This window comes from Lolium perenne, chromosome 3, assembly GCF_019359855.2.
Source record: "Lolium perenne isolate Kyuss_39 chromosome 3, Kyuss_2.0, whole genome shotgun sequence".
Taxonomy (NCBI): Eukaryota; Viridiplantae; Streptophyta; class Magnoliopsida; order Poales; family Poaceae; genus Lolium; species Lolium perenne.
This window is the reverse complement of record NC_067246.2, coordinates 31738929-31763257: the sequence shown is the minus strand read 5'-3', so window position 1 is coordinate 31763257 and position 24329 is coordinate 31738929. Positions and strand designations below refer to the sequence as shown.

Genomic DNA, 24329 nt, shown 5'->3' with positions numbered 1-24329 from the left:
ATAGTAGCATCTATGTAGCATACATGGTTAAAGGCAGTTAATTATGAACAAGATGTGTGCAAAGTCATGAAATCTAACACGTATCATACTCCTGGCAAAATCTCCTGGGAATACCAATGACGAGAAAGTATCCTTAAAGCCTTTTGGCATCATAATTTATTGGGGTGGGATAGTTGATGCTACTAATATCTTGCTTTGAGTTTCCCGACTATGAAATAGCTAATCGAAGGGACAACTCTAGACATGGCCAAAGAGACACAATCAAGTAATATCAACAGAAACACAACACCAAAAGGGCATCAGTTGGATACCATTTACAATCTAAAATGGCATCATTTTGCAGCTTTGGAGTCACAATTGTTTTAATTCTTGTATGTGTTAATCACATTCATGAATTCGGAAAGCCGAATGGATAATAGTTTGTGGGTGCATGCTGCCTACATTGGCAGTCAGATAGCAGGATGTTCTTACCTATTGAGCAATTCCAACGCATTAGCCCATCAATCCACACGACCTGTGTGTCGTGAACCAGCAATGTCCATGCCTAGAAGTATACAAAGTCAGTCCATTAATAGAACTTATGACATATGTATAAGAAGCAACAGTGAGGAAATTACATAGATGAACCGACAGATATAACTTGAGAAAAACAGCTCCATTTTTACCTATTAGAACCCACTTTTAATAGTAACGATACATAGATGAAAACACATCTGCTTTAAAAAACAAAATTCGTGAAAATATCTAGTTGATAATCAACAGACAACAAATTCAATACATTTTTGTGCGCTACAGATTTACTAGTCACATACATCAGGAGTCTTTAGCAAGTGTATTTCTTTTCAGAAGATATAGATTAAAAATCCTGATTATGTTCTTAAGATTAACAACAAGATCAAATACAGAAAAATATCGATAAAATAGGTAGCTACTTTGAGATTCCAAACAATGTCAAGTGAGTTACTGAATTCGGTATTTCAGAGGGTGTAGACAAAGCTAAATTGAATGACAACATAAAAAGAAAATATGGCTACAAGTTTGTCTACCTAGTAAAGGGCCAATTTCGTACTAGGTTAATTTGTTAGTGAACACATGGGAAGCACAACAAAGCATTCCATCACTGGAACTGGTTACTACCACGGTAAGAGGACTAAGGATACGCAATTACCTGGTGCATAGAAACTTGTGAAAGGATGAAAATTATAGTCATAATTACATTCATGCAGTTTCCTGGACTGCATTGAGATAAGTTGAACCATGTAGACGCTGGTGTCCAAATGTACAAAAACAGCAACGTTTCCCTCATCATACCCCAGTATTACCATGTTTCTCATCCATCCCTCAACCTGAGGAGGGAGCCGAAGCACAGTATGCATTTCAACGGTTTTATGCAGCAACCATGCGACACCACCATGACAATTGACCTCCCTGTGCCACATTTCTAATCTACCATGAGAGAACATAGCGAGACCAAGAGAACCATTATCTGCCTGGATTATCTGATGTCTGAGGGAGGCATTAAGACACGGAGGCCCCTTGATCACAGCTAGGCTCTGCCTATCCAAATCGAACTCAATTATGTCGTCTGTGAAGTGATCCAAACCTAAATAAATTTCGAAGACATTCACGGATTTGGATGACCAGTATAGGACATTACCAACAAGGATCCCAGGATTAGTTTTGAAAAGTTCACATGGATCCGTTGTTGAGATGATGTCCCCCCATGCGCCAGTCTCCGAGGAGTATACACAAGCGGTGGCTGTAGTATCGTCTTGGCCTCTGGAGAGGAACATCAGGACCACCTTGAAGGGGCTCGAATGGCAGCTGCCGTGCACATGGCCCTGGTTGACGGCGGCGCAGAGCACATCCCCATAGATTATCATGTATGAGCCTCTGAACAGTAGTGGAAGGTCAATGTGGTTGTGCTTGCGGGTGATGGGGTCGCACACAATAATCTTATGCCGTGGGAAGTCCATGAGGAGGACGCGGCCGTGGCGGCACCCGAGCAGATGTGCCCTCGTGCCGATTTGACGTCGCAGGCCGAAGCGCTCAGGAATGCGGTCTGGAGGGTCTAACATGGGTCTGAACGGGTTGTCGTCGCCCAGGTGCTGCTTGAAGACGCCGAGAAGCGGCGGCTTCCCGTGGTGTGCATAGAACTGGCGGTGGAATCTGGGGTCGGTGACGAGGCCTCGCCAGCGCTTGCAGACCGCGGATGCGCGCGGGAGGGAAGATGGCTGTGGCGGGAGGCGGAGGAGGATCTCCCGGAGCATGTCGTCGTCGTCCGGCAGGGAGGCCTGCGCCGCCGGCGAACTGCCACGGCGGCGGCGGCGGGTCGGTTCGGCGCCCTCGCTCTCGCTCATGTGGATTTGGGGTTAGAGACGCCGCCTGCAGCGTCTTGTTTTTTCTTCTTTCAGTTCACCTGATTATATCTAGTCCATGTCCAGAAGGCCCAAGGCCCATTCCCACCAGCCCAGCACCATACGCCTCCATACGGGCATGACACAGTCCTTACCTCACCGCCGGCGCCGCTGTCAATGACGTAACCCCAACGCCGCCGCCAGCCTCTCCTCACCTAGCGCCGCCACTGCCAATGACGAGTTGGTCTGATTGATTTCGCATCGTCGGCTGTCAATGAGGAGCTGCTGTTCTCCTTCCTCGCTCCGTGAGATTTCCAGAGCGGCGTGGAGGCATGCGGTGGCCGGCATTCCAAGTCTGACCGGCGGCAGCCACCATCAGCAGCAGCACGACCTGCGCTACCTCCCCCTCAGGCCTCCCTCGCCGCCCAATGCCCCTGGCCTCGCTGAGCGCTTATTCTCTTCCTCCTCCACCAAGCGCTCCACCAAGAAATCCGCCGCAAAGAAGGACACCCCCGTGAACTCTGCCAGCGGCGGCGACCCGTTCTATGTCGTCCGCAAGGGCGACGTCATCGGCATCTACAAGAACCTAGCCGACTGCCAAGCCCAAGTCAGCAATTCGGTAAAGATACTATGCATTCAGTCTATTATTAGATCTCCTATTATTATGACGATTATGTGCATTCAACGTTTCTGAAAAAATGCCAACAGAGAGATACACACATGATAACGTTAGCTCTCTAAATGATCTTCCTGGAACAAGAAAACATAGCCAATGTAGTAGTGGAGTAACACTTTCTAGTTTAATCTCACAGTTGTGTTCATGCATTTCATGGGATGCTGAAACCATTTCTGTGGTGGTAGGGGCTGCATGCCACAGGATTGCTGCTAAATTCATCTGTCTGTTTTCCCACCTAGGCTATTGCTCAGTAGAAAGGTATTATTAACCATGTCAGTAGACATTACTTATGTGAAACATATCTTGGTAGGTCTGTGATCCTTCTGTGAGCGTGTTCAAAGGCTATTCTTTGCGTAAAGAAACTGAGGAGTATCTTGCTGCGCGTGGGTTAAAGAATGCTCTGTATTCCTTCAATGCAGCAGATGCAAGAGATGAATTGTTTGATGATCTGGCTCTCTGCCCTTTCCAGGTATAATTTGGCGCTATAATTATAATTCCCAACTGTTTTACCTGATATGATGTTCGTTACATGCCAACGTTGTATAGATTTTTTAATCCCTTTTCGGCTAATCTATGGAAACTATCTGGATGCTCTGTGTTCTAGTTTATTTTGCAATCCCTTTGCTATGTGTGATGCTGCTTTTGGTTTCAGCACCCTGACGGAAATGCAACCTCTACTCTGGAAAGGCCACAGGAGATGGTGAGTAGCGATCTATTCCCCTCTCCACAGGAGTGTTCTGTATCCTTCATGTGTTTGTCACCTCTCATATACTGACACCAATAATTATTTGCTGAAGGAAACCAAACCATCGAAGAAGCATCCTAAAGTTGCTGAACAGGAACCATTACCTGACAGTCATGTAAGTATTAATGCAATTTATTAAAACTTCTAACAGTCCTTTTTCTCCTGTCTTACTTGGTTTATTTTGCAGTTATGATGTAGAAATTAGCATGCATATTTGCAACTTATCTTCACTATAAGGAAATGTTCATTACATGCCAATGTTTTATAGATGTTTTAATCCCTTTTTGGCTAGTCTATGGAAGCTATCTGGATGCTCTGTTTTCTAGCTTATTTTGCAATCGCTTTGCGATGTGTGATGGTACTGGTGTTGCCACTTTTATTCAGACTTGTATTTTTATGTACTCACTGGACCCAATTTCTGTACACATGGTATTAGTTGTAGTTGAAAGCGATTATTACTAAAATACAAATCTGTAATCGTGATATATTATACTACCTCCATTCCAAAACTATAAGCTTTTTTTTAGAAAGCTTATATTTCGGAATGGAGGTAGTAATTGCCCATAGTTCTCAGGGCATTAGTTTTGCTCGAACATAGTTCCAACACTATTTACCTTGACAGTTGAGCTGATCTTATATGTTTATGTCAGGAAAGGTGGTTGCATTACTATGTGTATTTGCCCATAAACTTTCCTTTAGATTGTTCATTGTGCCGCTTCTGATTTCAGCACCCTGATGGAAATGCAACCTCTACTCTGGAAAGGCCACAGGAGATGGTGAGTATCGTTTTGTTCCCCTCTCCAAGCTAAACGTGAATGTCTGCTCTGCCGAGAAAGTGTTCTGTATTCTTAATGTGTTTGTCACCTCACATATACTTGCACCAATAATTATTTGCTGAAGGAAACCAAACCATCGAAGAAGCATCCTAAAGTTGCTGAACAGAAACCATTGCCTGACAGCCACGTAAGTATGAATGCAATTTTGTAAGTAACTTCTAACAGTCTATATTTCTCTTTTCTTACTTGGTTTATTTTGCAGTTATGATGTAGAAAATAGCATGCATATTTGCAACTTATCTTCACTATGAGGAAATGTTGACTTGTTCTTACCACCTGACCTGGTCTTTACAGCTGTCCTGTATTCTTGAATTTGATGGTGCTTGTAAAGGAAATCCCGGGAAATCAGGTGCTGGTGTAATAGTAAGGCGGCCGGATGGATCTTTGGTATGTATGACAACTTGAACTGTGCTAATTTGTTTTTTTAGTGTTCAGTTACCATGCCCTGCTGATGAAGGCTGTGTTCTACTATTTTTCAACTGAAGATTGCTCAACTACGTGAGGGTTTGGGTATTGCAACATGTAACGCTGCTGAATACCATGCATTGCTCTTGGGCCTGAGATATGCTGCTAAGGAGGGATTCAAGTATATCCGTGTTCAAGGCGATTCTATGCTTGTATGTAACCAGGTACTTTGCAGCCTTCGTGTTCTTCCATGGAATGATCAATAGATAATTGTTTGTTCTGTATTTCCTTCTGACTCTTCAGAGTCCACTAACATTAAATATGTGGACAATCAAAAAATTCAATTGTTTTTATTTATATTTGTGTGCTTCTTTTCTCCTTAAATTTTATTTGATCAACCATGATCCTCCGGTTATCCTCACCAAAGGAACGTTTTATCCAAAAAAAAAATCGAGAAAAGGAACCCCAAAGGGGTTCCCAATTTAGACACCACAGTACTCCCAGGTTTGTAACATCACTCAGGAAACGTTTTGTCCAATGCTTCATCTGTTAAGACCTTAACAGGTTAAGGTGCCCCACAGTCTATTGTTGTATTTGAATAAGGCGTAATTGAATTAAGGCCTTGATTGTCAATAGCTTACAAAATCTGGTTAAAACTAATCAGAGCTCTTTGAAGAGTTCCTCTAGCAGCTGGCAGCTCTATCAATTGTACTGTAAGTAACACACTGAACTTGCTGGAACAGGCCCAAGGTCTCTGGCGTCCTAAGAGCGATAATATGGCGGACTTGTGCAAGAAAGTTAAGCAACTGAAGCGAAAGTTTGTTCAGATTCAAATCAACCATGTTTTGAGGGTAGGTATCACGTCTTTACATTGATCTTGTTCAAACTTGCCCTGCATCAGCCATCTTAAAGTTATGTTGTGTGAATGCTTGGCACCACATTACACACTTCTGCTCTTGGTACAAAAACCGATAGTGTTGTGTAACAACTATTTTATTCAATTGCATGAGAAGGAGCAACAAAAAGCTCCATTGTTTGGACCTTATTCACCAGTAATCTTTGTATTGTGTCAAGCTAATGTCAATTGCTACTTCACACATTATTGCTTTTGTCTAATATTTGCGAACATGTAGACTGGGGTTTCCCTGCATGCATAGACATGTCTACTTTTATTTACTGTCTCCAGAGTTTTTGTTCGAATATCAGCTCTCTGAATACCTTTTCGATTAGAACTCTGTATTTTGTTATATAAGTATGGGCAAGGTGAAACTTGGTCGGATCCCTTCACTCATATTTTGTTTCTTTGCTACGTAGGAATTCAACTCTGATGCCGATGCCCAAGCTAACCTTGCCGTGGAACTTCCTGGTACGGAATCGTTCTCTGAAACTTTCATGTGAAATGTATACCATCACTCCGTCCTATAATACGAGTGGTTGTAATAACATGTTATGTTATGGGATGGAGGGAGTAGTATTTATGTATAAGAAACTAACCTGATGCATTGCTCTCTGCAGTTGGTGGGATTCAGGAGCAGTCTAACATCGCATGCTAGCGTTTCAGAGTAGTTTGGATAACTGAGTCCGAAAGCCGAGGAGATTGTGTCCATTTTTTCTTGGATGGTGCAGAGCTTAGCTTGAGTAACTTAGCACTAGTGTTTACCAACTTACTGATATTATGTGACTTGACTATATGCAATCTCAGGTAGATACTATTTAGTACCAGCGTCAATTGGTGCTGCACCGAGCAAAGGACATATGCCGGTTGCTGCGACTTGTCTGTCTCACCATCAAGGATTACGAGTTGAGCCAAGTCGCTAGGGTACCGACTACGGACTACCGACTCATGTACTAGTCGGAGAGCAGACGTATGGGCAGACTTGTCCTCCCACTTGAGCCACCTGCAAACACTAGTGTCTTGCAAAGACCATCGTGAGCAATGGATCATAGTTTTATAGAAGGCAGCCTACATTTTACAAGGTCATGCAGAGGAACACACCAATCGCTGAAGAACCAAACCTCATCGTCCGTCCAAGCACTTAGTGAATCATTTCCACTGGTTTACGCCTGGCTTCGTTTTCCGCTGGTCCTGGAGTAAGGGCATCTCCAACCTCGCGGGTACCCGTCCCGCGCCCCTGCGTTCGAATGGGTTAAAACGGATAAAATTGTGGTCCAGCGTGTGGATCCATCCCTAAAATGGATGTCCGCAGCGCCCGGGATGATCTAAATCCGGCCCAAATCTGATCCTCGTTTGCGTGGCCGCAGACACCGGGGGCTGGCCTCTTGCGTCCTCTCCTTTCCTGGTCTGCGTGTCATAGGGACATAATTTCATTTTTCATTCAAATTAAACATATTACATTTTTCTTAATACAACCTACTACTAATCTAGCTACGTAGGGCCTCGCCGGCAACTCGCCGCTGGGCTGTGGATTTCACTCGACGTGGGTGGCCTGTACCCGTGAGGATTCCACTCTAGCTTTATCAGCTAGGTGGCCCGGCGGCGGCCGCCCGCCGGCGCCGACATCCCCTCGCGTCCGCTCTCCTCTCGACCCTCGACGCAGCTTGCGCGCGCTCGCACTCCGCCTCCTCCTCGGTTACGGGCCGCTTCCCCCCACGCCGCGAGGTCCCACACAACGCGCTCGGCGCGTTCGACCATGTCCCGTGCCTCCAGCTCTTGGCGGCCGAGATCCGCCTTCGCAGCCTCCTCCTGGGCACGCCGGTCGGGCGAGGGCAGCTGGAGGAGGTGGCAGGCTGCTTGCCGAGCAACAAGCTCATTCTTTCGGCCGATGAGGTCGCCTAAACGGCGGCGACCGGCCCGGACGGAGGCCTTGTGCTCCCTCGTCTCACGCGTGAGCTCGGCGAGATGCTCCTCGATGGCGACGTTGAGCTTCGCTATCTCGAGGTTATGGGAGGCATCCTCCCCGTCGGCGGCCGCGATGGCATCCGCCTCCTCCTCGACGGCGGGGTCCGATCCCTCCTCCGCGGGCTCGTACCAGCCGTCGAAGGCCTCGTGCCAGCCATCCGCAGCCGCCTCCACCAGCTCCGCGTCCTCTGCCTTCTTCGCCGCCCCCTCGGCCGCGACGCGGATCACCTCGTCATCGGCGACCCACTGCGCGTCCTGCCGCTCCTCCTCCTCCGTCCGCAGGAACCTGACGCACGCGGCAAGGGAGAGCTTGGTCCACGTGGTCTGCAGGGTGCGCGACATGGCAATGGAGGAGGAGAGGGCACCGGAGAAGGTAGAGGGGGAGAGGACGGCGGAGCGGGTGAGGTCTGCGAGGCCGTGCGCGCCGTCTTTAATAGCCGACGACCTTGGCAGAAAATTTGAGTGCGAGCGCGCGCCTTTGGCCTTTTCGCGCGTGCGGGAACTTTCCCGCGCATTCTCCCGCCCGCCATTATTGTCCCATCGAAGCCTACCATGACGCAGTGTCGCTCAGGGAAAACGAACCACGTGGTGGGTTCATGGGTTGCCACGTTGGACGCAGCGTGCGACCCCGTGTGTCCGCGCGGACCTAAACGGCCTAACGCATCCATTTGGGTAGCCGCGTTGAAAAGAAACGCACAGTCTCTGCCGACGGTCACCGTCGGCATCTTCACGTCGGCACAGATCGCGTCGGGGGCGGCGCGCTCACCGTCGGCACAGGACGTCACCGTCGGCACACTCTTACGCCGACGGCTGGACGGTGGCCGTCGGCCGTACCACCGTCAGCGCAGCCGGGTCGCCGTGACCTAGCTCGCCGTTAACAGACCCTCTGTGCCGACGGTGTAACCGTCGGCACATACTCTTCTGTTTTTTCCCAGAATTGGTGCCAACGCATCGCCGTTCAAACTGGAAAATTTGGCGCGAACCGGCAGCAGCTGTGCCGACGGTGTCACCGCCGGCACAGAGCCTGCCATTTGGCACAACATAGGCCCTGTGCCGACGGTGACACATCGGCACAGCTGCTGCTCAGTTTTTTTTTTAATTTCCTGATTTTGCTCCATTTGCACAGCAATTGCATATAAAATAGTAGGAAATATATGAATTGCACACATATAGCTCAGATATCACAGATATAGCACAAATATAACACCAAATCCCAAATTTAGTACAAATATAGCACACAAGCAATACGGTACATATAGTCATCCTACATAGATCATTCTACACATATAGCATGTGTCATGTAGCTAGTACAATGTAGCAACTATGGTGGTGTACTCCCACCCGGAGGGTAGTACTGACGGTGGTGAAGCGAGGCCGTTGTACTTCAACGGTGCTCGGGGAGGTAGAACCACGACGTGAGCCACTGGAAGTAGAACCATGCCGAGGTCCGGCAGAAGCACCAGGAGAACAGCGACCGGAGTGCATCGGTGTACCATCAGGAGCGCCGTTCCCGGATTCTCCCAATCCCTACATGTTGGAGGGAGTTAGCAACTTAGCCATGTAACACCAAGTTAGCAACTTAGCCAAGTTAGCAACTTACCGGGGTCAACTGACGCTGACGCTTGTACATGCAATAGAACTCCTTCTTGGACGGGAACACTGGCGTCGACCTCGGATGAGGTGGCTCTGGGAGTGGTTCCTCTCGCACTCCAGTCATCATGAACCGAGTGAAACTCTGCAAGAAACGGGAGACATATGTCAGATTCAAACATGGGGACTTATGATGTTTTGCAACCATAGAGATTGAAACTTACCGCCATCTGGTTGCTCGTCCACTGGACGTAGGCATCTTTCACAAGGTCATGCTCCTTAATCTTCTCGAGATACTCCTCGTAAGCTACTGCATAGGCCTCCTCGAGCTGAGCCTACAATTTCAGAAATATTGTGTCTCATCAACATAGCCATTCAGGAACAAGAGTCAAAACAGAGGATGAAAATGTGGATGACTTACATCTACCTCTGCCCGAGAACGGCATGTAGTCCGCGAGGAGGTACCGTAGCTGCCGGAGGGGAGGGTAGCCTTGATCTGCGTGAAGTTCCTCTCAGGCTTGAAACCCCCAGCAAGGCAGGTAGGACGGCCATGCGGCTGGCCGCACCCCGCCAGCATCATCGCCACCTCGTCGACCGGCTCGGTCATAGGGTCCTCCACCTCTGGATGGAGCTTGGCATACTCCTCGCAGTATTTTTCCTTGTTCTCTTTGGCCTTGCCGTAGTACATCTCAGGCGCGGGCCGAGGCTCGTTCGGACCGGGCGTCACCAGCTTCATGTGCGTCCACGCTTCCATCTCACCAAGTTCCCTCCCGAGCTTCTGTTGGATAATTAGGCACAATTTCCATGATTATTTCTAGAATATAAAACATAATGAAAGCAGCTACTAACATGTGAAACTCGAACATACTAGATGCATTAATCAACATGAGTAGCAGCAGCGCAAACGGTAAAGCATCCATCGCTAAACAGATCGAGATATGTCGCACGTACCGATCTGGTGGAGGTGGCGGTGGAGGTGTAGCAGATGATGTCGCAGCAGTAACGTTGTTGATGACAACGTTGTTGACGATAGGGATGACGGGTCGAAGTAGACGGCGTTGAAGACGACGATAGGCAGCACCGCCCGACTTGGACGGAAGGCGACCCGTGATAAAGAGCTTGAGCAGTCGCGCAAAGCGCTTCCCAAAAACCTAATTCGCCCTCTCCCGTACAGGATCGCAAGGACGAGCGGTTCCGGAGACCTGCTCTCCCATTCGCCGATGCACGTCGGCGCGCGGGATGGAGTAGGCTACGATGGCGGCGCAAACAGAGAGAGGTGGAAACCCTAACTCGTATATTCAGTGTATTTCTGCGGTAGCCAGGCAAGAGATTATATAGGCTCGGAAAACCCTAGGCAACGTGGGCCACGCCCACGTCGCACGAATGTTTCGAGTCGGTTAAAGATAGCCCACGATCCGGGAGCGACCCGAACCGACTAACTGCGACGCGTCCATCTAGGACTCTGTTTGTTTTTCCTGAGCTGCAAAAAGTAAGGAAAGTCTCGGCTCGAGGCTCAATCCACTCACCACGAGCGCGGCGCGCGTCGTGACGTGACGTGACGTGTCGTGTCGAGACGAGACGAGCGAGCAAGGAGGAGGAGGAGCGCGCGTGAACCACTCCTATTCTTACTCACTTACTAGTGGTGGAACAACCCACCTTATAAGGTGGTCTAACTTCCTCCCAACTTTCCATGTGGGACTAAACTTCCCACCTCTTGCCACTCCCTAGTGAGCTGCCACCAACTTGGGCTCAAACTCACAAGGCTGCCACTATGTGGGCTTTGAGATTTATAGGAAAACTGAACTCTAATTTGGGCCACTAAAAGTGGGCCCAATATTTCAACAATCCCCCACCAGATCTCAAATCCCCATTTAGAGATTTACCAATACTCGCTGCTTGTTTATATACCAGTGTTTCAGCAGAGACTGTTAAGTTGAACTTCCGCCTAGAACCTTAAGCTACATCCATTCACACTTGAACAATGGACTAAGCCTTGAATTGCAAGTTTTGCGTGAACAGGGTTTCACTCAAAGTCATGATCAGTACATGGCTGCCAGTTGCCTACCCCGCGAGTGAAGCATATGCGTCATACTTCGTGGTCTCTTCATGGTTTACTAGAGATCACCCAAAATCTCATAGATTGTGACGTTTAACAATCGGACTCATATAGGTGTGTTATTTCAAGAATGCTCTGTAGGACAGCATCTTTGCTAAAATAGCCAACATAAACACATTAAGGCTTGTTGCCAACTGATGTCTACTCACGCTTCTTTTCCTGTAGACAGTGTTGGGCCTCCAAGAGCAGAGGTTTGTAGAACATCAGCAAGTTTCCCTTAAGTGAATCACCCAAGGTTTATCGAACTCAGGGAGGAAGAGGTCAAAGATATCCCTCTCAAGCAACCCTGCGATCACAATGCAAGAAGTCTCTTGTGTCCCCAATACACCCAATACACTTGTCAGATGTATAGGTGCACTAGTTCGGCGAAGAGATAGTAAAATGCAAGTAATATGGATGGATATGAGTGGTAATAACAATCTGAATAAAATATGGCAGCGAGTAAACATGCAGTGGAACAGTAAACAAACAGTGACAACGGCGCCAGAAAATGCTTGCTGGCGTGCAGTTGACGTGGGAGATAGGAATCTTTGTGGTGTGACTTTTCTATTCGGAGACAAGGCCTAGGGATCATACTTTCACTAGTGGACACTCTCAACATTGATCACATAATAAAACCACTCTACACTCTCTTGTTGGATGATGAACACCACTAATTGTGTAGGGCTACAAGAGCACCTCAATGCCGGAGTTAACAAGCTCCACAACATTCAATGTTCATATTTAAATAACCTTAGAGTGCATGATAGACCAACGCAATTATACCGAGTACTAACATAGCATGCACACTGTCACTGTCAGGCTATGAAAGGGGGAATAGATCACATCAATACCATCATAGTAATAGTTAACTTCATAATCTACAAGAGATCACAATCATAAACTACGCCAAGTACTACATGATGCACACACTGTCACCATTACATCATGAAGGAGGAATAGAGTACTTTAATAACATCACTAGAGTAGCACATAGATTAACAGTGATACAAAGATCATATGAATCTCAATCATGTAAGGCAGCTCATGAGATCATTGTATTGAAGTACATAGGAGAGAGATTAACCACATAGCTACCGGTACAGCCCTTAGCTTCGATGGAGAACTACTCCCTCCACATGGGAGACAACAGCGGTGATGAAGATGGCGGTGGTGTCGATGGAGATGCCTTCCGGGGGCAATTCCCCGTCCCGGCGGCGTGCCGGAACAGAGACTTCTGTCCCCCAGATATTGGCTTCGTGATGGCGGCGGCTCTAGAAGGTTTCTCGTACCGTGGCTTATTCCTCTCGAAGATTTAGGTCAGGGGCTTCTTATAGGCGAAGAGGCGGCGCAAGAGGGGGTCTGGGGCCACCAGACAGTAGGGGGCGCGCCTGGCTCCTTGGCAGCGCCGCCCACACGTGTGGGGCCACCAGGGCTCCCCTCTGGTGCCTCTCGGGTGTTCTGGAAGCTTCGTGGAATTATAAGATGCTGGGCGTTGATTTCGTCCAATTCCGAGAATATTTCCTTACTAGGATTTCTGAAACCAAAAACAGCAGAAAACAGGAACTGACACTTCGGCATCTTGTCAATAGGTTAGTTCCGGAAAATGCATAATAATGATATAAAGTGTGTACAAAACATGTAGGTATTGTCATAAAGCAAGCATGGAACATCAGAAATTATAGATACGTTGGAGACGTATCAGCATCCCCAAGCTTAGTTCCTACTCGTCCTCGAGTAGGTGAACGATAAAAGAATAATTTCTGAAGTGACATGCTGCCATAATCTTGATCAATACTATTGTAAAGCACATGTAATGAATGCAGCGATCCAAAGCAATGGTAAAGATAATGGTTAAACAATTGAATCATATAACAAAGACTTTTCATGAATAGTACTTTCAAGACAAGCATCAATAAGTCTTGCATAAGAGTTAACTCATAAAGCAATAAATTCATAGTAAAGGCATTGAAGCAACACAAAGGAAGATTAAGTTTCAGCGGTTGCTTTCAACTTGTAACATGTATATCTCATGGATAGTTGTCAATACAGAATAATATGATGAATGCAAATATGCAAGTATGTAAGAATCAATGCACAAGTGTTTTCTACTTGAGATGGAAGGAAGTAGGTAAACTGACTCAACATAAAAATAGAAGAAAGGCCCTTCGAAGAGGGAAGCATCGATTGCTATATTTGTGCTAGAGCTTTTGTTTTGAAAACATAAAGAGAGCATAAAAGTAAAGTTTTGAGAGGTGTTTGTTGTTGTCAACGAATGGTAATGGGCACTCTAACCCCCTTGCCAGACAAACCTTCAAAGAGCGGCTCCCATGAAACATTTTTATTTTTGGGTGGCACTCCTTCCAACCTTGCTTTCACAAACCATGGCTAACCGAATCCTCGGGTGCCTGCCAACAATCTCATACCATGAAGGAGTGCCTTTTTATTTTAGTTTTATTTAGATGACACTCCTCCCCACCTCTGCTTTCTCAAGCCATGGCTAACCGAATCCTCGGGTGCCGTCCAACAATCACATACCATGGAGGAGTGTCTATTTTTTGTAAAATTATGAAGGTTAATTACTTTGGGACTGGGAATCCCATTGCCAGCTCTTTTTACAAAATTATTGGATAAGCGGATGAAGCCACTAGTCCATTGGTGAAAGTTGCCCAACAAGATTGAAAGATAAACACCACATACTTCCTCATGAGCTATAAAACATTGACACAAATCAGAGATGATAAATTTTGAAGTGTTTAAAGATAGCACTCAAGCAATTTACTTTGGAATGGCAGAAAATACCGTGTAGTAGGTAGGTATGGTGGACACAAATAGCATAGTTTTTGGCTCAAGGATTTTGGATGCATGAGAAGTAATCCCTCTCAATACAAGGCTTAGGCTAGCAAGGTTATTTGAAGCAAACACAAGTATGAACCGGTATAGCAAAACTTACATAAGAACATATTGCAAGCATTATAACTATACATTGTCTTCCTTGTTGTTCAAACTCTTACTAGAAAATATCTAGACTTTAGAGAGACCAATCATGCAAACCAAATTTCAACAAGCTCTACAGTATTTCTTCACTAATAGGTGCAAAGTGTATGATGCAAGAGCTTAATCATGAGCACAACAATTGCCAAGTATCAAATTATTCAAGACATTACACCAATTACCACATGTAGCATTTTCTGTTTCCAACCATATAACAATTAACGAAGCAGTTTCAACCTTCGCCATGAAAATTAAAAGCTAAGAACACATGTGTTCATATGAACCAGCGGAGCGTGTCTCTCTCCCACACAAGCATGAATTTATTCAGAGAATAACAAAACAAAAATAAAAGCACACAGACGCTCCAAGTAAAGTACATAAGATGTGACCGAATAAAAATATAGTTTCAAGAGAAGGAACCTGATAAATTGTTGATGAAGAAGGGGATGCCTTGGGCATCCCCAAGCTTAGACGCTTGAGTCTTCTTGAAATATGCAGGGATGAACCACGGGGGCATCCCCAAGCTTAGACTTTTCACTCTTCTTAATCATATATCATCCTCCTCTCTTGACCCTTGAAAACTTCCTCCACACCAAACTCAAAACAAACTCATTAGAGGGTTAGTGCATAATCAAAAATTCACATGTTCAGAGGTGACACAATCATTCTTAACACTTCTGGACATTGCCCAAGGCTACTGGAAGTTAATGGAACAAAGAAATCCATCCAACACAGCAAAAGAGGCAATGCGAAATAAAAGGCAGAATCTATCAAAACAGAACAGTCCGTAAAGATGAATTTTCTAGAGGCACCAGACTTGCTCAGATGAACATGCTCAAATTGAATGAAAGTTGCGTACATATCTGAGGATCACTCACGTAAATTGGCAGATTTTTCTGAGTTACCTACGGAGAACACCGCCCAAATTCGTGACAGATAGAAATCTGTTTCTGCGCAGTAATCCAAATCTAGTATGAACCTTACTATCAAAGACTTTACTTGGCACAATGATGACCCACAAGTATAGGGGGTGTATCGTAGTATCTTTGATAAGTAAGAATGTCGATCCCAACGAGGAGCAGAAGGTGTTGACAAGCAGTTTCGATGAAGGATTCACTGTAAATGCTCACAGACAAGTATTCAGGGGGTTTTGATGTAGCAGATGAATAAAGTACGAGTAAGTAAAGTGCGAGAGTAATAATTGCAGCGAGTGACCCAATCCTTTTTAGCACAAAGGAAAAGCCGGTTTGTTTACTTATAATGACCAAACGTTCTCGAGGACACACGGGATTTTAGTCTAGTGCTTTCGCTACATACGGCTAATTAATCTTCATTGTTTTGATAAGTGTTGTGTGGGTGAACCTGTGCTAATGTACCGCCCTTCCTAGGACTAATACATACTTGTGATTATACCCCTTGCAAGCATCCGCAACTACAAGAAAGTAATTAAGATAAATCTAACCACAGCCTTAAACTCTGAGATCCTGCTATCCCTCCTGCATCGATATACCAACGGGGGCTTAGGTTTCTGTCACTCCGGCATCCCCGCAATCGGCAAACGAGTACAAGATGCATTCCCCTAGGCCCATAAAGGTGAAGTGTCGTGTAGTCGACGTTCACACGACACCACTAGAAGAATAACACCACAACTTAAATATCATAACATTGAATATTACTCAACCATACTTCACTACTAACATTTAAACTTCACCCATGTCCTCAAGAACTAAACGAACTACTCACGAGACATCATATGGAACATGAACAGAGGTGATATGATGGTGAATAACAATCTGAACATAAACCTTGGTCCAACGGTTTCACTCAATAGCATCAATAACAAGTAGAAATCAATACCGGGAGAGTTTCCCCTATCAAACAATCAAGATCAAACCCAAATTGCTACAGCGGTGACGATGTGCAGCGGTGGAGACGGCGGTGATGATGAAGAAGAAGATGATGATGGTGATGGAGATGATGTCCAACTTGATGGCGGTGACGATGGCGTCGATTTCCCCCTCCGGGAGGGAATTTCCCCGGCGGATCTCAGCCCGCCGGAGAGCTCATTTCTCTCTGGTGTTCTCCGCCCCGCAGAGGCGGCTGTAACTCTTCGCGAGGCACCCTCTGGAGCTTAGGTCTTCGGGATGAAGGTGTACGCGAAGAAAAGGAGGCGAGAGGGGGCTGTGGGCCCCCTCCTCACAGGGCGGCACGGCCAGGCCTTGGGCCGCGCCGGCCTATGGGGTGGGCCCACCTCGGGTCCCCTCAGCTCCCCCTTCTGGCTCACTTCATCTTTTGGAAAAATAAGGTTTTTCGTATAATTTCCGTCAACTGTTGATCTTCCGAAATATTGCATTCTGACGGCGCTTTTTCCAGCAGAATCCTGGCTCCGGTGCTCGATCCTCCAATAATCACGAAACATGCAAAATAGATGAAATAACATAAGTATTATGTCCAAATATGAAATATATCAATGAATAACAGCAAATTATGATATAAAATAGTGATGCAAATTGGACGTATCAACTCCCCCCAAGCTTAGACTTCGCTTGTCCCCAAGCGAGACTGAACTCGGTAAACAGGACCACATGTTTATGGAGTGAAGAGTCGATAAATAAAATACGGACAAGAAGCATCATATTCATTCACACAAGACATTCTAGTAAACAACTTCCTCATATAACTCAACTTGAAACAAGTATAAGGTAATCACAAATAAAGGTGCATAAGAAATCATAGTTGGTGATGGCAAACTTCGTTCTTGGTCAGAGAACAATTAACAGGTTATTCTTATCTATCGAGCAGCGCTCTCATGTTAAAGTTTATATGGCACAACTTGCATACTCAATCATAATAGTCTCCTCATGATCATTGATAACTTGCAGAGCTATATTCATTTAGATAAAACTTGTACTAAACAAGGAAGAGTAAAAGACATGATGAAACAAATCACAATATAATGGTTTGATCACAACTACTCAAATGCTTGCTTGAGATGGAGGGAAATAGGTTTACTGACTCAACATAAAGTAAAAGACAGGCCCTTCGCAGAGGGAAGCAGGGATTAAATCATGTGCTAGAGCTTTTTCAGTTTTGAAATCATATAAAGAGAATGAGAGTAACATTTTGAGAGGTGTTTGTTGTTGTCAACGACTGGTAGCGGGTACTCTAACCCCCTTGCCAGACAAACCTTCAAAGAGCGGCTCCCATTTTATTTTTATTTTTATTTTGTGTGGCACTCCTTCCAACCTTTCTTTCACAAACCATGGCTAACCGAATCCTCGGGTGCCTGCCAACAATCTCATACCATGAAGGAGTGCCTTTTTATTTTAGTTTTATTATGATGACACTCCCCCCAACCTTTGCTTACACAAGCCATGGCTAGCCGAATCCTTCAGGTGCCGTCCATCAATCACATACCATGGAGGAGTGTGTATTTAGATTAATTAATCTAGGACTGGGAATCCCATTGCCAGCTCTTTTTGCAAAATTATTGGATAAGCGGATGAAGCCACTAGTCCATTGGTGAAAGTTGCCCAACAAGATTGAAAGATAAAACACCACATGTTGTGGGTATACTTTATGGGTATATCAACGGCATGGCCTAGATCCGGCAAGCCCGGGTGGCCCATAGTTGGTGGTGAGGCATGTGGCCCATCGGGCGGCCCAGTTGCTGAAGATCATGAAGGATGAAGTCCAGCCCAGGAACAGGAAGCCGGATCTCAACCGACCTACGAAGGAGGCCGGATCCGTGGAGGCCCATAAAGTATCCGGATCCAGCACGGCCTAGAAGGAAGGCGGATCCTTGACGTACACGGCAAGATATTGTACCGTAGTTAGGTAACTTGTATTCCGGCTAGGACTCTCCATGTAAACCCTAGATCCGTGCGCCTATATAAGCCAGATCTCGGGAGCCCTAGAGGCACAACCACAACTCATTGTAACAACGCGAAAGCGCCCAGATAATTCCAGACAAGCAGCAGTAGGCCCTGTCATCGTGCAGGTGTTCTGAAGCTGGGTAACTCGCGTACCACCGTCCCGTGTGCACTCCGCCCTATGGCCCCTACTTCTTCTCCCCCTCGTGAGGATCCCTCCTCCGGGGAACCGTCGAATAGGCAACGACAGTTGGCGCCCACCGTGGGGCCTGCGGCGTCTGGAGGCCGGAACCGGGAGGGTTCCGCCATGGGAAGCTTCGACGACACCATCGCTGTGGGGCGTGTCCTTTACGCCGGAAATCTGCCGATCGTCCCTCCGGATGAGTGCTGGATTCCGGCTAAAACCGACCCCGTCAAACTCTCCATCGTCCCAGTTGGCGGCATACACATCTTCATCGGGGAAACCGTCGATTCCGACGGAAACCCACTGGTAAGTAACGCTGACGCGACCGCCGCTGAGCTGGACGCAGTCGCGAAGATCCGATCTGAGTCGCAGGAACTCCCTAAGAAGGATTCCGCCTTAGATCTGGAAAAATCAAAACCCACCCAATCCGCCCCTGAGCAGGAAATAACGGTGGAAGACCAATGCAGATCCACCTGGGTCTCCCAGGTGTTAGAGAAGCAAAGGTGTCACTTCGTACACTTCATAGCCCATACCGCAGGAGCCGCCCCTCAAGAAGTCGGAGCTGGTCCCGTGCAGGTTGAGGTACCGGAGAACGACGGCGCTCCGGATCAGCGAGAGGCTGTCGGAGAAAGCGACGCCCCGGGTGAAGAATCGATTCTGGGCAACCTGAGCCCAACTTCCGATGATTCCTCCTCTATGGACACGGAAGAGTTCAATCGCAAGATAGAAGAGCTCGGAGGCGGTGAGCAACCCGAGGTCGATTCCGCCCAGCCTATGCAGGTTCTCGCAACCGTAGCACGGCTGGAACAGCAGGAACGCGAAGATGAAGACACCACCTCCGACCCAGGACCATCTAATGTCGGATCTCCGTTAGATCGGGAACGTCCGCTCGAGGATGTCCTGTCTCCGGAGGAAATAGTTGCACAAGCACGCATGGATTTGGTCGCAAAGTCGGATGTCCTCAACAAGCCAATAACCCCTGGCGACGCCGCAGATCCGGAGGCTTTAGAGGCCACCAGAAAGGAAATGCTAGCTACAGCCAAGAAGTTTGCCAATACCACAGCTGCTATATTGGATGAGAGGGAAGAAGCTGCGCATATGATGAATCGCTTCGAAAGACAGGATCGCGAAATCACCGCAACACTCGAGCAAGTCAAGAGTATGAGAAAAGAGTGGGAAGTGAAAATGACCTACGCACAGGCGAAGGCTGATAGAATCGTCAGAGAAGCAATCCCTCCCCGTAGGATCAACTTCGCAACCCCTGTCGAACAGCAGCCGCTCGCAACTCCAAAGGATAACATGCAGAAAGCGGCGGAAATCCTGAACAAAAAGGACGAGGAAATTGATATTGATTACGTCCGCAAGCTCGTTGCTTCTGCAATGCAGCAGCAGAGTAAGGCCGATACTTCGCGCAGGTTGGAATCCAATCCGGATCACTGTGTATCCACCGCGCAGAAGGACGCCCGTATCAATCGCCACCCTGATGATGAATCGCGCACCGGATCCACGGAGCGCAGAAGAAAAGCAAGGGAGCACCCGAACCCAATCCCCGTGCCGTCAAAGACGCCTCCGTCAGACCCAAAGAAGGGAAAGGACGCAATGTACACTGGTAGGAACAAGTAACGGGATCCGTCACCTCCGCCTAACGGGTACCCACGTCCCCCGCCACCTCGCCGCCGCAGTCCAACCGGAAACACCAGGCCCCATGGGGCTGGTGGAATTAACATCCGCGACAATATGCCGCCGCCAAGGACCAGGGCGCGCACGCCGGAACCACGATGGAACCAGAACAACGATCATGAGCCCGAGCCCAGAAGGAGCCGGAACAATGATCGCGAGCTGGAGCCCAGGAGGAGCCGAAACGCGGAACGTGAGCCAGAGCCTCGCAGGAGCCGGAACGACGGAGGAGACTATCACCAAGGTGAAGGTAGCCATCGAAGCCGGAGCGAGCCTCGTGAAGACCGCCGGGATTCCGAAGGCGGAAGCAAAAAATCTTACAGGCCCCCTCGCAGGTCCCCTTCACCGCCACCTAGCGGTGGAGGCGGAGGCGGAGGCGGTGGCCGAAGATCCCGCTCCCGCTCAAAAACCCCAGGCGGCAGCCCACGCGACGCTCGAGAACGCCTCAATGAGTACAGATCTGACTACATTGGCCCAAAATGCTTTGGCAGGATGATTCGAGAGGAACCAAAGCCAAGGATGAATCTCAAGCTACCCGGAAATCTGAAGAATTATGATGGCACGGAAAGGCCGGATACCTGGATTGAGGATTACTATAATGCTGTAACCTTCGCCGGAGGAACCCCTAACATCGCCTGCCGCATGCTTCAGTTGTACCTTGTAGGTCCAGCCCGGATCTGGCTCAGCGACCTCGAGAAGAATTCCATCTTTTGCTGGTTTGACCTGAAGAACGCTTTCGAGAAACACTTTAGGGGCACCTACAAGAGACCTGCCACAACAAGCGACCTGCAGGCATGTATCCAGAAGAAGGGTGAAACATCAAGGAATTTCCTCACCCGATGGTTGGCATGCAGAAACGAGTGCGAGAACATCGACAACCGCACAGCAATGCACGCCTTCATTGGGGGCTTGCAGCGAGGAGGTTTGCTGCGACACAAGCTAACTTGCTTGGTCAATGTGAACAAACTGACATTGGATGACATGATCACCATCGCCAGCGATCACACTGCCGCCGATGACGACGCAGGCGGAGATCTAGCAGCGACGGCAATTCCCCTGCACCAGCAAAAGAAGAACCGTGACAACGGTAACACCAGCGGCCATAAGCGCAAGAACCCTGATGACCAGAAGAGTGGCGGATCCGAGATGGTCGCCATGGCGTTTCAACGCGGAGGTTCAGGAGGCGGAAGAGGACGCGGCCGTGGAGGCGGAGCCGGCAGGGGTCAGTAGCATGCCACTGAGGTCACAGCTGGCGGATCCTGCGCCCCGCAAACCTACGAGGAGTACAGAGACATGCCCTGCCTGGCCCACCTGGATCCGGTTACAGGGAAGTCAACTCACACCAACCGCAACTGCAAGTGGGTCAATGATCTAAAGAACGACCCGGAGGCAGGATACAAGCGAGCCCGGAAGCACCGCCCACGCGGCAAGGGAGGCAAGGGCAAGAACAAGGACAAAGAGGAAGATAGTTCCGAGGCGATGGATGAGGATGATAACTCGCCGGATCCCAAGGTAGGATCCGCAGGTAAATCCAACCCATTCGAGAAAAAGAGCGTGGGGGCTTACCACACTTTCCTCGGAACCCCAACAGTCCGCGCTACCAAGTCAGCTACCCGGATCCTGAACGCCACAGTTCCGGCTGTGTCGCAGTATGTCAGGTGGTCGGAAATCCCGTGCACATTTGATAGGGAGGATCACCCTGCTATTGTGCCAAGAGAATGCTACGCCTTGGTTGTAAGTCCCCGCATAGACGGGTATGATTTCTCCAAGTGCCTCATGGATGGTGGAGCCAGCCTGAACATCATGTACCTGGAGACTCTAGAGCGGATGAACCTCACCAAGGAATAGCTCAAACACAGCAACACTGAGTTTCATGGCGTAGTTCCGGGTAAGAAGGCGAATTCCCTCGGCAGCATCACACTTCCCGTGGCTTTTGGCGATGTTCATAATTTCCGCGAAGAAAAGATCACGTTTGAAGTTGTGCCCTTCAAGAGCTCCTACCACGTCATCTTCGGCAGGCCCACCTACCACAAGTTCCACGCGAGAGCGTGCTACATCTACAACAAGCTCAAGATTTCGGGTCCCAAGGGTATGATTACCGTATCCGGAGACTACAAAAGGGCTCATGAGTGCGAGTTAGGCGAAGCCGCCTTCGCAGAGTCTGTGATATCTGGAGAGGAGCTGCAAGGCTACAGAGCCGCGGTGGATCCGACTGAGATGCAGACCACCAAGAAGCAGATCTCCGAACAGAAAACCTCCTTCAAGGCCGCGATAGAAACCAAGAAGCACGACCTCATCAAAGGCGACCCTTCCAAGCAGGTTTCAGTCGGAGCCAACATGGACCCCAAATAGGAAGACGCGCTCGTCGAGTTCCTCCGCGCTAACATGGATATCTTCGCATGGCAACCTTCTGACATGTCCGGAGTACCTAGGGAACTCGCCGAGCACTACCTCAACATAAATCCGGGGGCTAAACCGGTGAAGCAAGCTATGCGACGCTTTGGAGATAAGAAGCGCCACGCCATAGGAATGGAACTAGCTAAGTTACTAGAGGCAGGTTTTGTAATAGAAGTTATCCACACTGATTGGGTCGCAAATCCCGTCCTTGTACCCAAAAAGAACACTGAAATACTAAGAATGTGCATCGATTACTCCGGCTTGAACAAGCATTGCCCGAAGGATCCGTTCCCCTTGCCGCGCATTGACCAAGTCATTGATTCGCCGGCGGGGGCGGAACTTCTGTGTTTTCTTGATGCGTATTCCGGGTATCATCAGATCCGGATGAAGGAGTCTGACCAAAAGGCGACTTCGTTCATCACCCCCTTCGACACTTACTGCTATGTCACCATGCCCTTTGGTTTGAAAAATGCAGGTGCCACCTATCAACGTACGATGCAGCGGTGCCTGAAGGACCAAATCGGTCGGAACGTGCACGCTTACGTCGACGACATCGCGGTCATGACCCGGAAAGGAGCCGACTTGATCAGCGACCTCACAGAAACCTTCGACAATCTCCGCAGGTACAAGATGATGTTGAATCCGCTGAAGTGCGTCTTTGGCGTGCCAGCCGGAAAACTCCTTGGCTTCATAGTCTCTCACAGAGGCATTGAGGTTAACCCAGAAAAAATCAAGGCAATCCTGTGTATCAAACGGCCAACTTGTCTTAAAGATGTGCAACGACTAACTGGTTGCGTCGCAGCAATCGATGAGGTTTGTTAGTCGTCTTGGCGAGAAGGCGCTACCTGCAGACAAGCTGCTGAAGAAAACAGACAAATTAAATGCCGGGACGGCGCGGTGACGCAGCTCTTCGGGGATTGAAGGAAATACTCACCTCCCCACCTATCTTGGCAGCCCCAGTAGAGTCAGAGCCAATGCTCCTTTATCTGGCAGCTACCAACAAAGTCATCAGCCTCGTCATCGTGGTGGAGCGAAAGGAAGAAGGTCATGAATATGACGTCCAAAGACCTGTCTATTACATTAGTGAGGTACTGACGGAGTCAAAGCAAAGATACCCTCACTTTCAGAAGCTAGCTTATGGAGTGTTCCTAGGCAGCCGGAAGCTGAGACATTACTTCCAAGAGCACCCAGTAACAGTTGTGAGCAAGGCTCCGCTGTCAACAATTCTCAACAACGCTGACGCAACAGGGCGAACGGCTAAATGGGGCATCGAATTATCCGCCTTCGACATCGCTTACAAGCCTAGGACTGCGGTTAAATCCCAAGTCTTGGCAGATTTCGTCGCAGATTGGACAGAAGCTCCGGATGCAAGTCTGGAGCTGGAACCAGAAACATGGGTCATGCACTTCGATGGATCCAAGCAGCATCAAGGCTCAGGAGCCGGAGTCACCCTGAAGTCCCCTACCGGAGAAGAACTACAGTATGTTCTGCAGATCCACTTCGAAGCTACAAACAATATGGCGGAATACGAGGCTCTACTACACGGTCTGCGCATCGCTAAGGAAATCGGGATCAAGCACATTATATGCTGTGGAGATTCCGACCTGGTGGCACAACAAGTAGCCGGAACCTGGAACGCCA

General features: G+C 48.1%; 2 protein-coding genes across 3 annotated transcripts; one reads left to right on the top strand and one right to left on the bottom strand.

Annotated features, from left to right (window-relative positions):
• Positions 1–500: 500 nt before the first annotated feature.
• Positions 501–2360, bottom strand: LOC127339100 (uncharacterized). The gene is made up of 2 exons (XM_051364997.1): positions 1217–2360; positions 501–544 (listed from the first exon to the last, which is right to left on the bottom strand). The coding sequence occupies exons 1-2, from the start codon at positions 2358–2360 to the stop codon at positions 501–503; spliced, it is 1188 nt and encodes a 395-aa protein (XP_051220957.1).
• A 171-nt stretch (positions 2361–2531) lies between these two features.
• On the top strand, positions 2532–6790 carry LOC127340821 (uncharacterized). Of its 2 annotated transcripts, XM_051366573.2 has the most exons (11): positions 2532–2976; positions 3344–3502; positions 3686–3733; positions 3831–3893; positions 4507–4554; positions 4679–4741; positions 4909–5001; positions 5100–5243; positions 5763–5870; positions 6334–6385; positions 6535–6790. In XM_051366573.2, the coding sequence occupies exons 1-11, from the start codon at positions 2632–2634 to the stop codon at positions 6570–6572; spliced, it is 1161 nt and encodes a 386-aa protein (XP_051222533.1). In that variant the 5' UTR covers positions 2532–2631; the 3' UTR covers positions 6573–6790. The 2 variants fall into 2 exon arrangements, with proteins under 2 accessions (XP_051222533.1, XP_051222535.1); XM_051366575.2 differs by lacking the exons at positions 3686–3733; positions 3831–3893 and having other exon boundaries at positions 2533–2976.
• The last annotated feature ends 17539 nt before the right edge of the window (positions 6791–24329 follow it).

Bases quoted from the DNA above. Each gene is read 5' to 3' on its own strand.
- LOC127339100 (XM_051364997.1), bottom strand. From the start codon at position 2,360: ATGAGCGAGAGCGAGGGCGCCGAACCGACCCGCCGCCGCCGCCGTGGC. The intron at 545-1,216 runs GTAATTATGACT...GTATACTTCTAG, and splicing joins GTCCAGGAAACTGCATGAAT to GCATGGACATTGCTGGTTCA.
- LOC127340821 (XM_051366573.2), top strand. From the start codon at position 2,632: ATGAGGAGCTGCTGTTCTCCTTCCTCGCTCCGTGAGATTTCCAGAGCG. The intron at 3,503-3,685 runs GTATAATTTGGC...TTTTGGTTTCAG, and splicing joins TGGCTCTCTGCCCTTTCCAG to CACCCTGACGGAAATGCAAC. The intron at 6,386-6,534 runs GTACGGAATCGT...TGCTCTCTGCAG, and splicing joins CCTTGCCGTGGAACTTCCTG to TTGGTGGGATTCAGGAGCAG.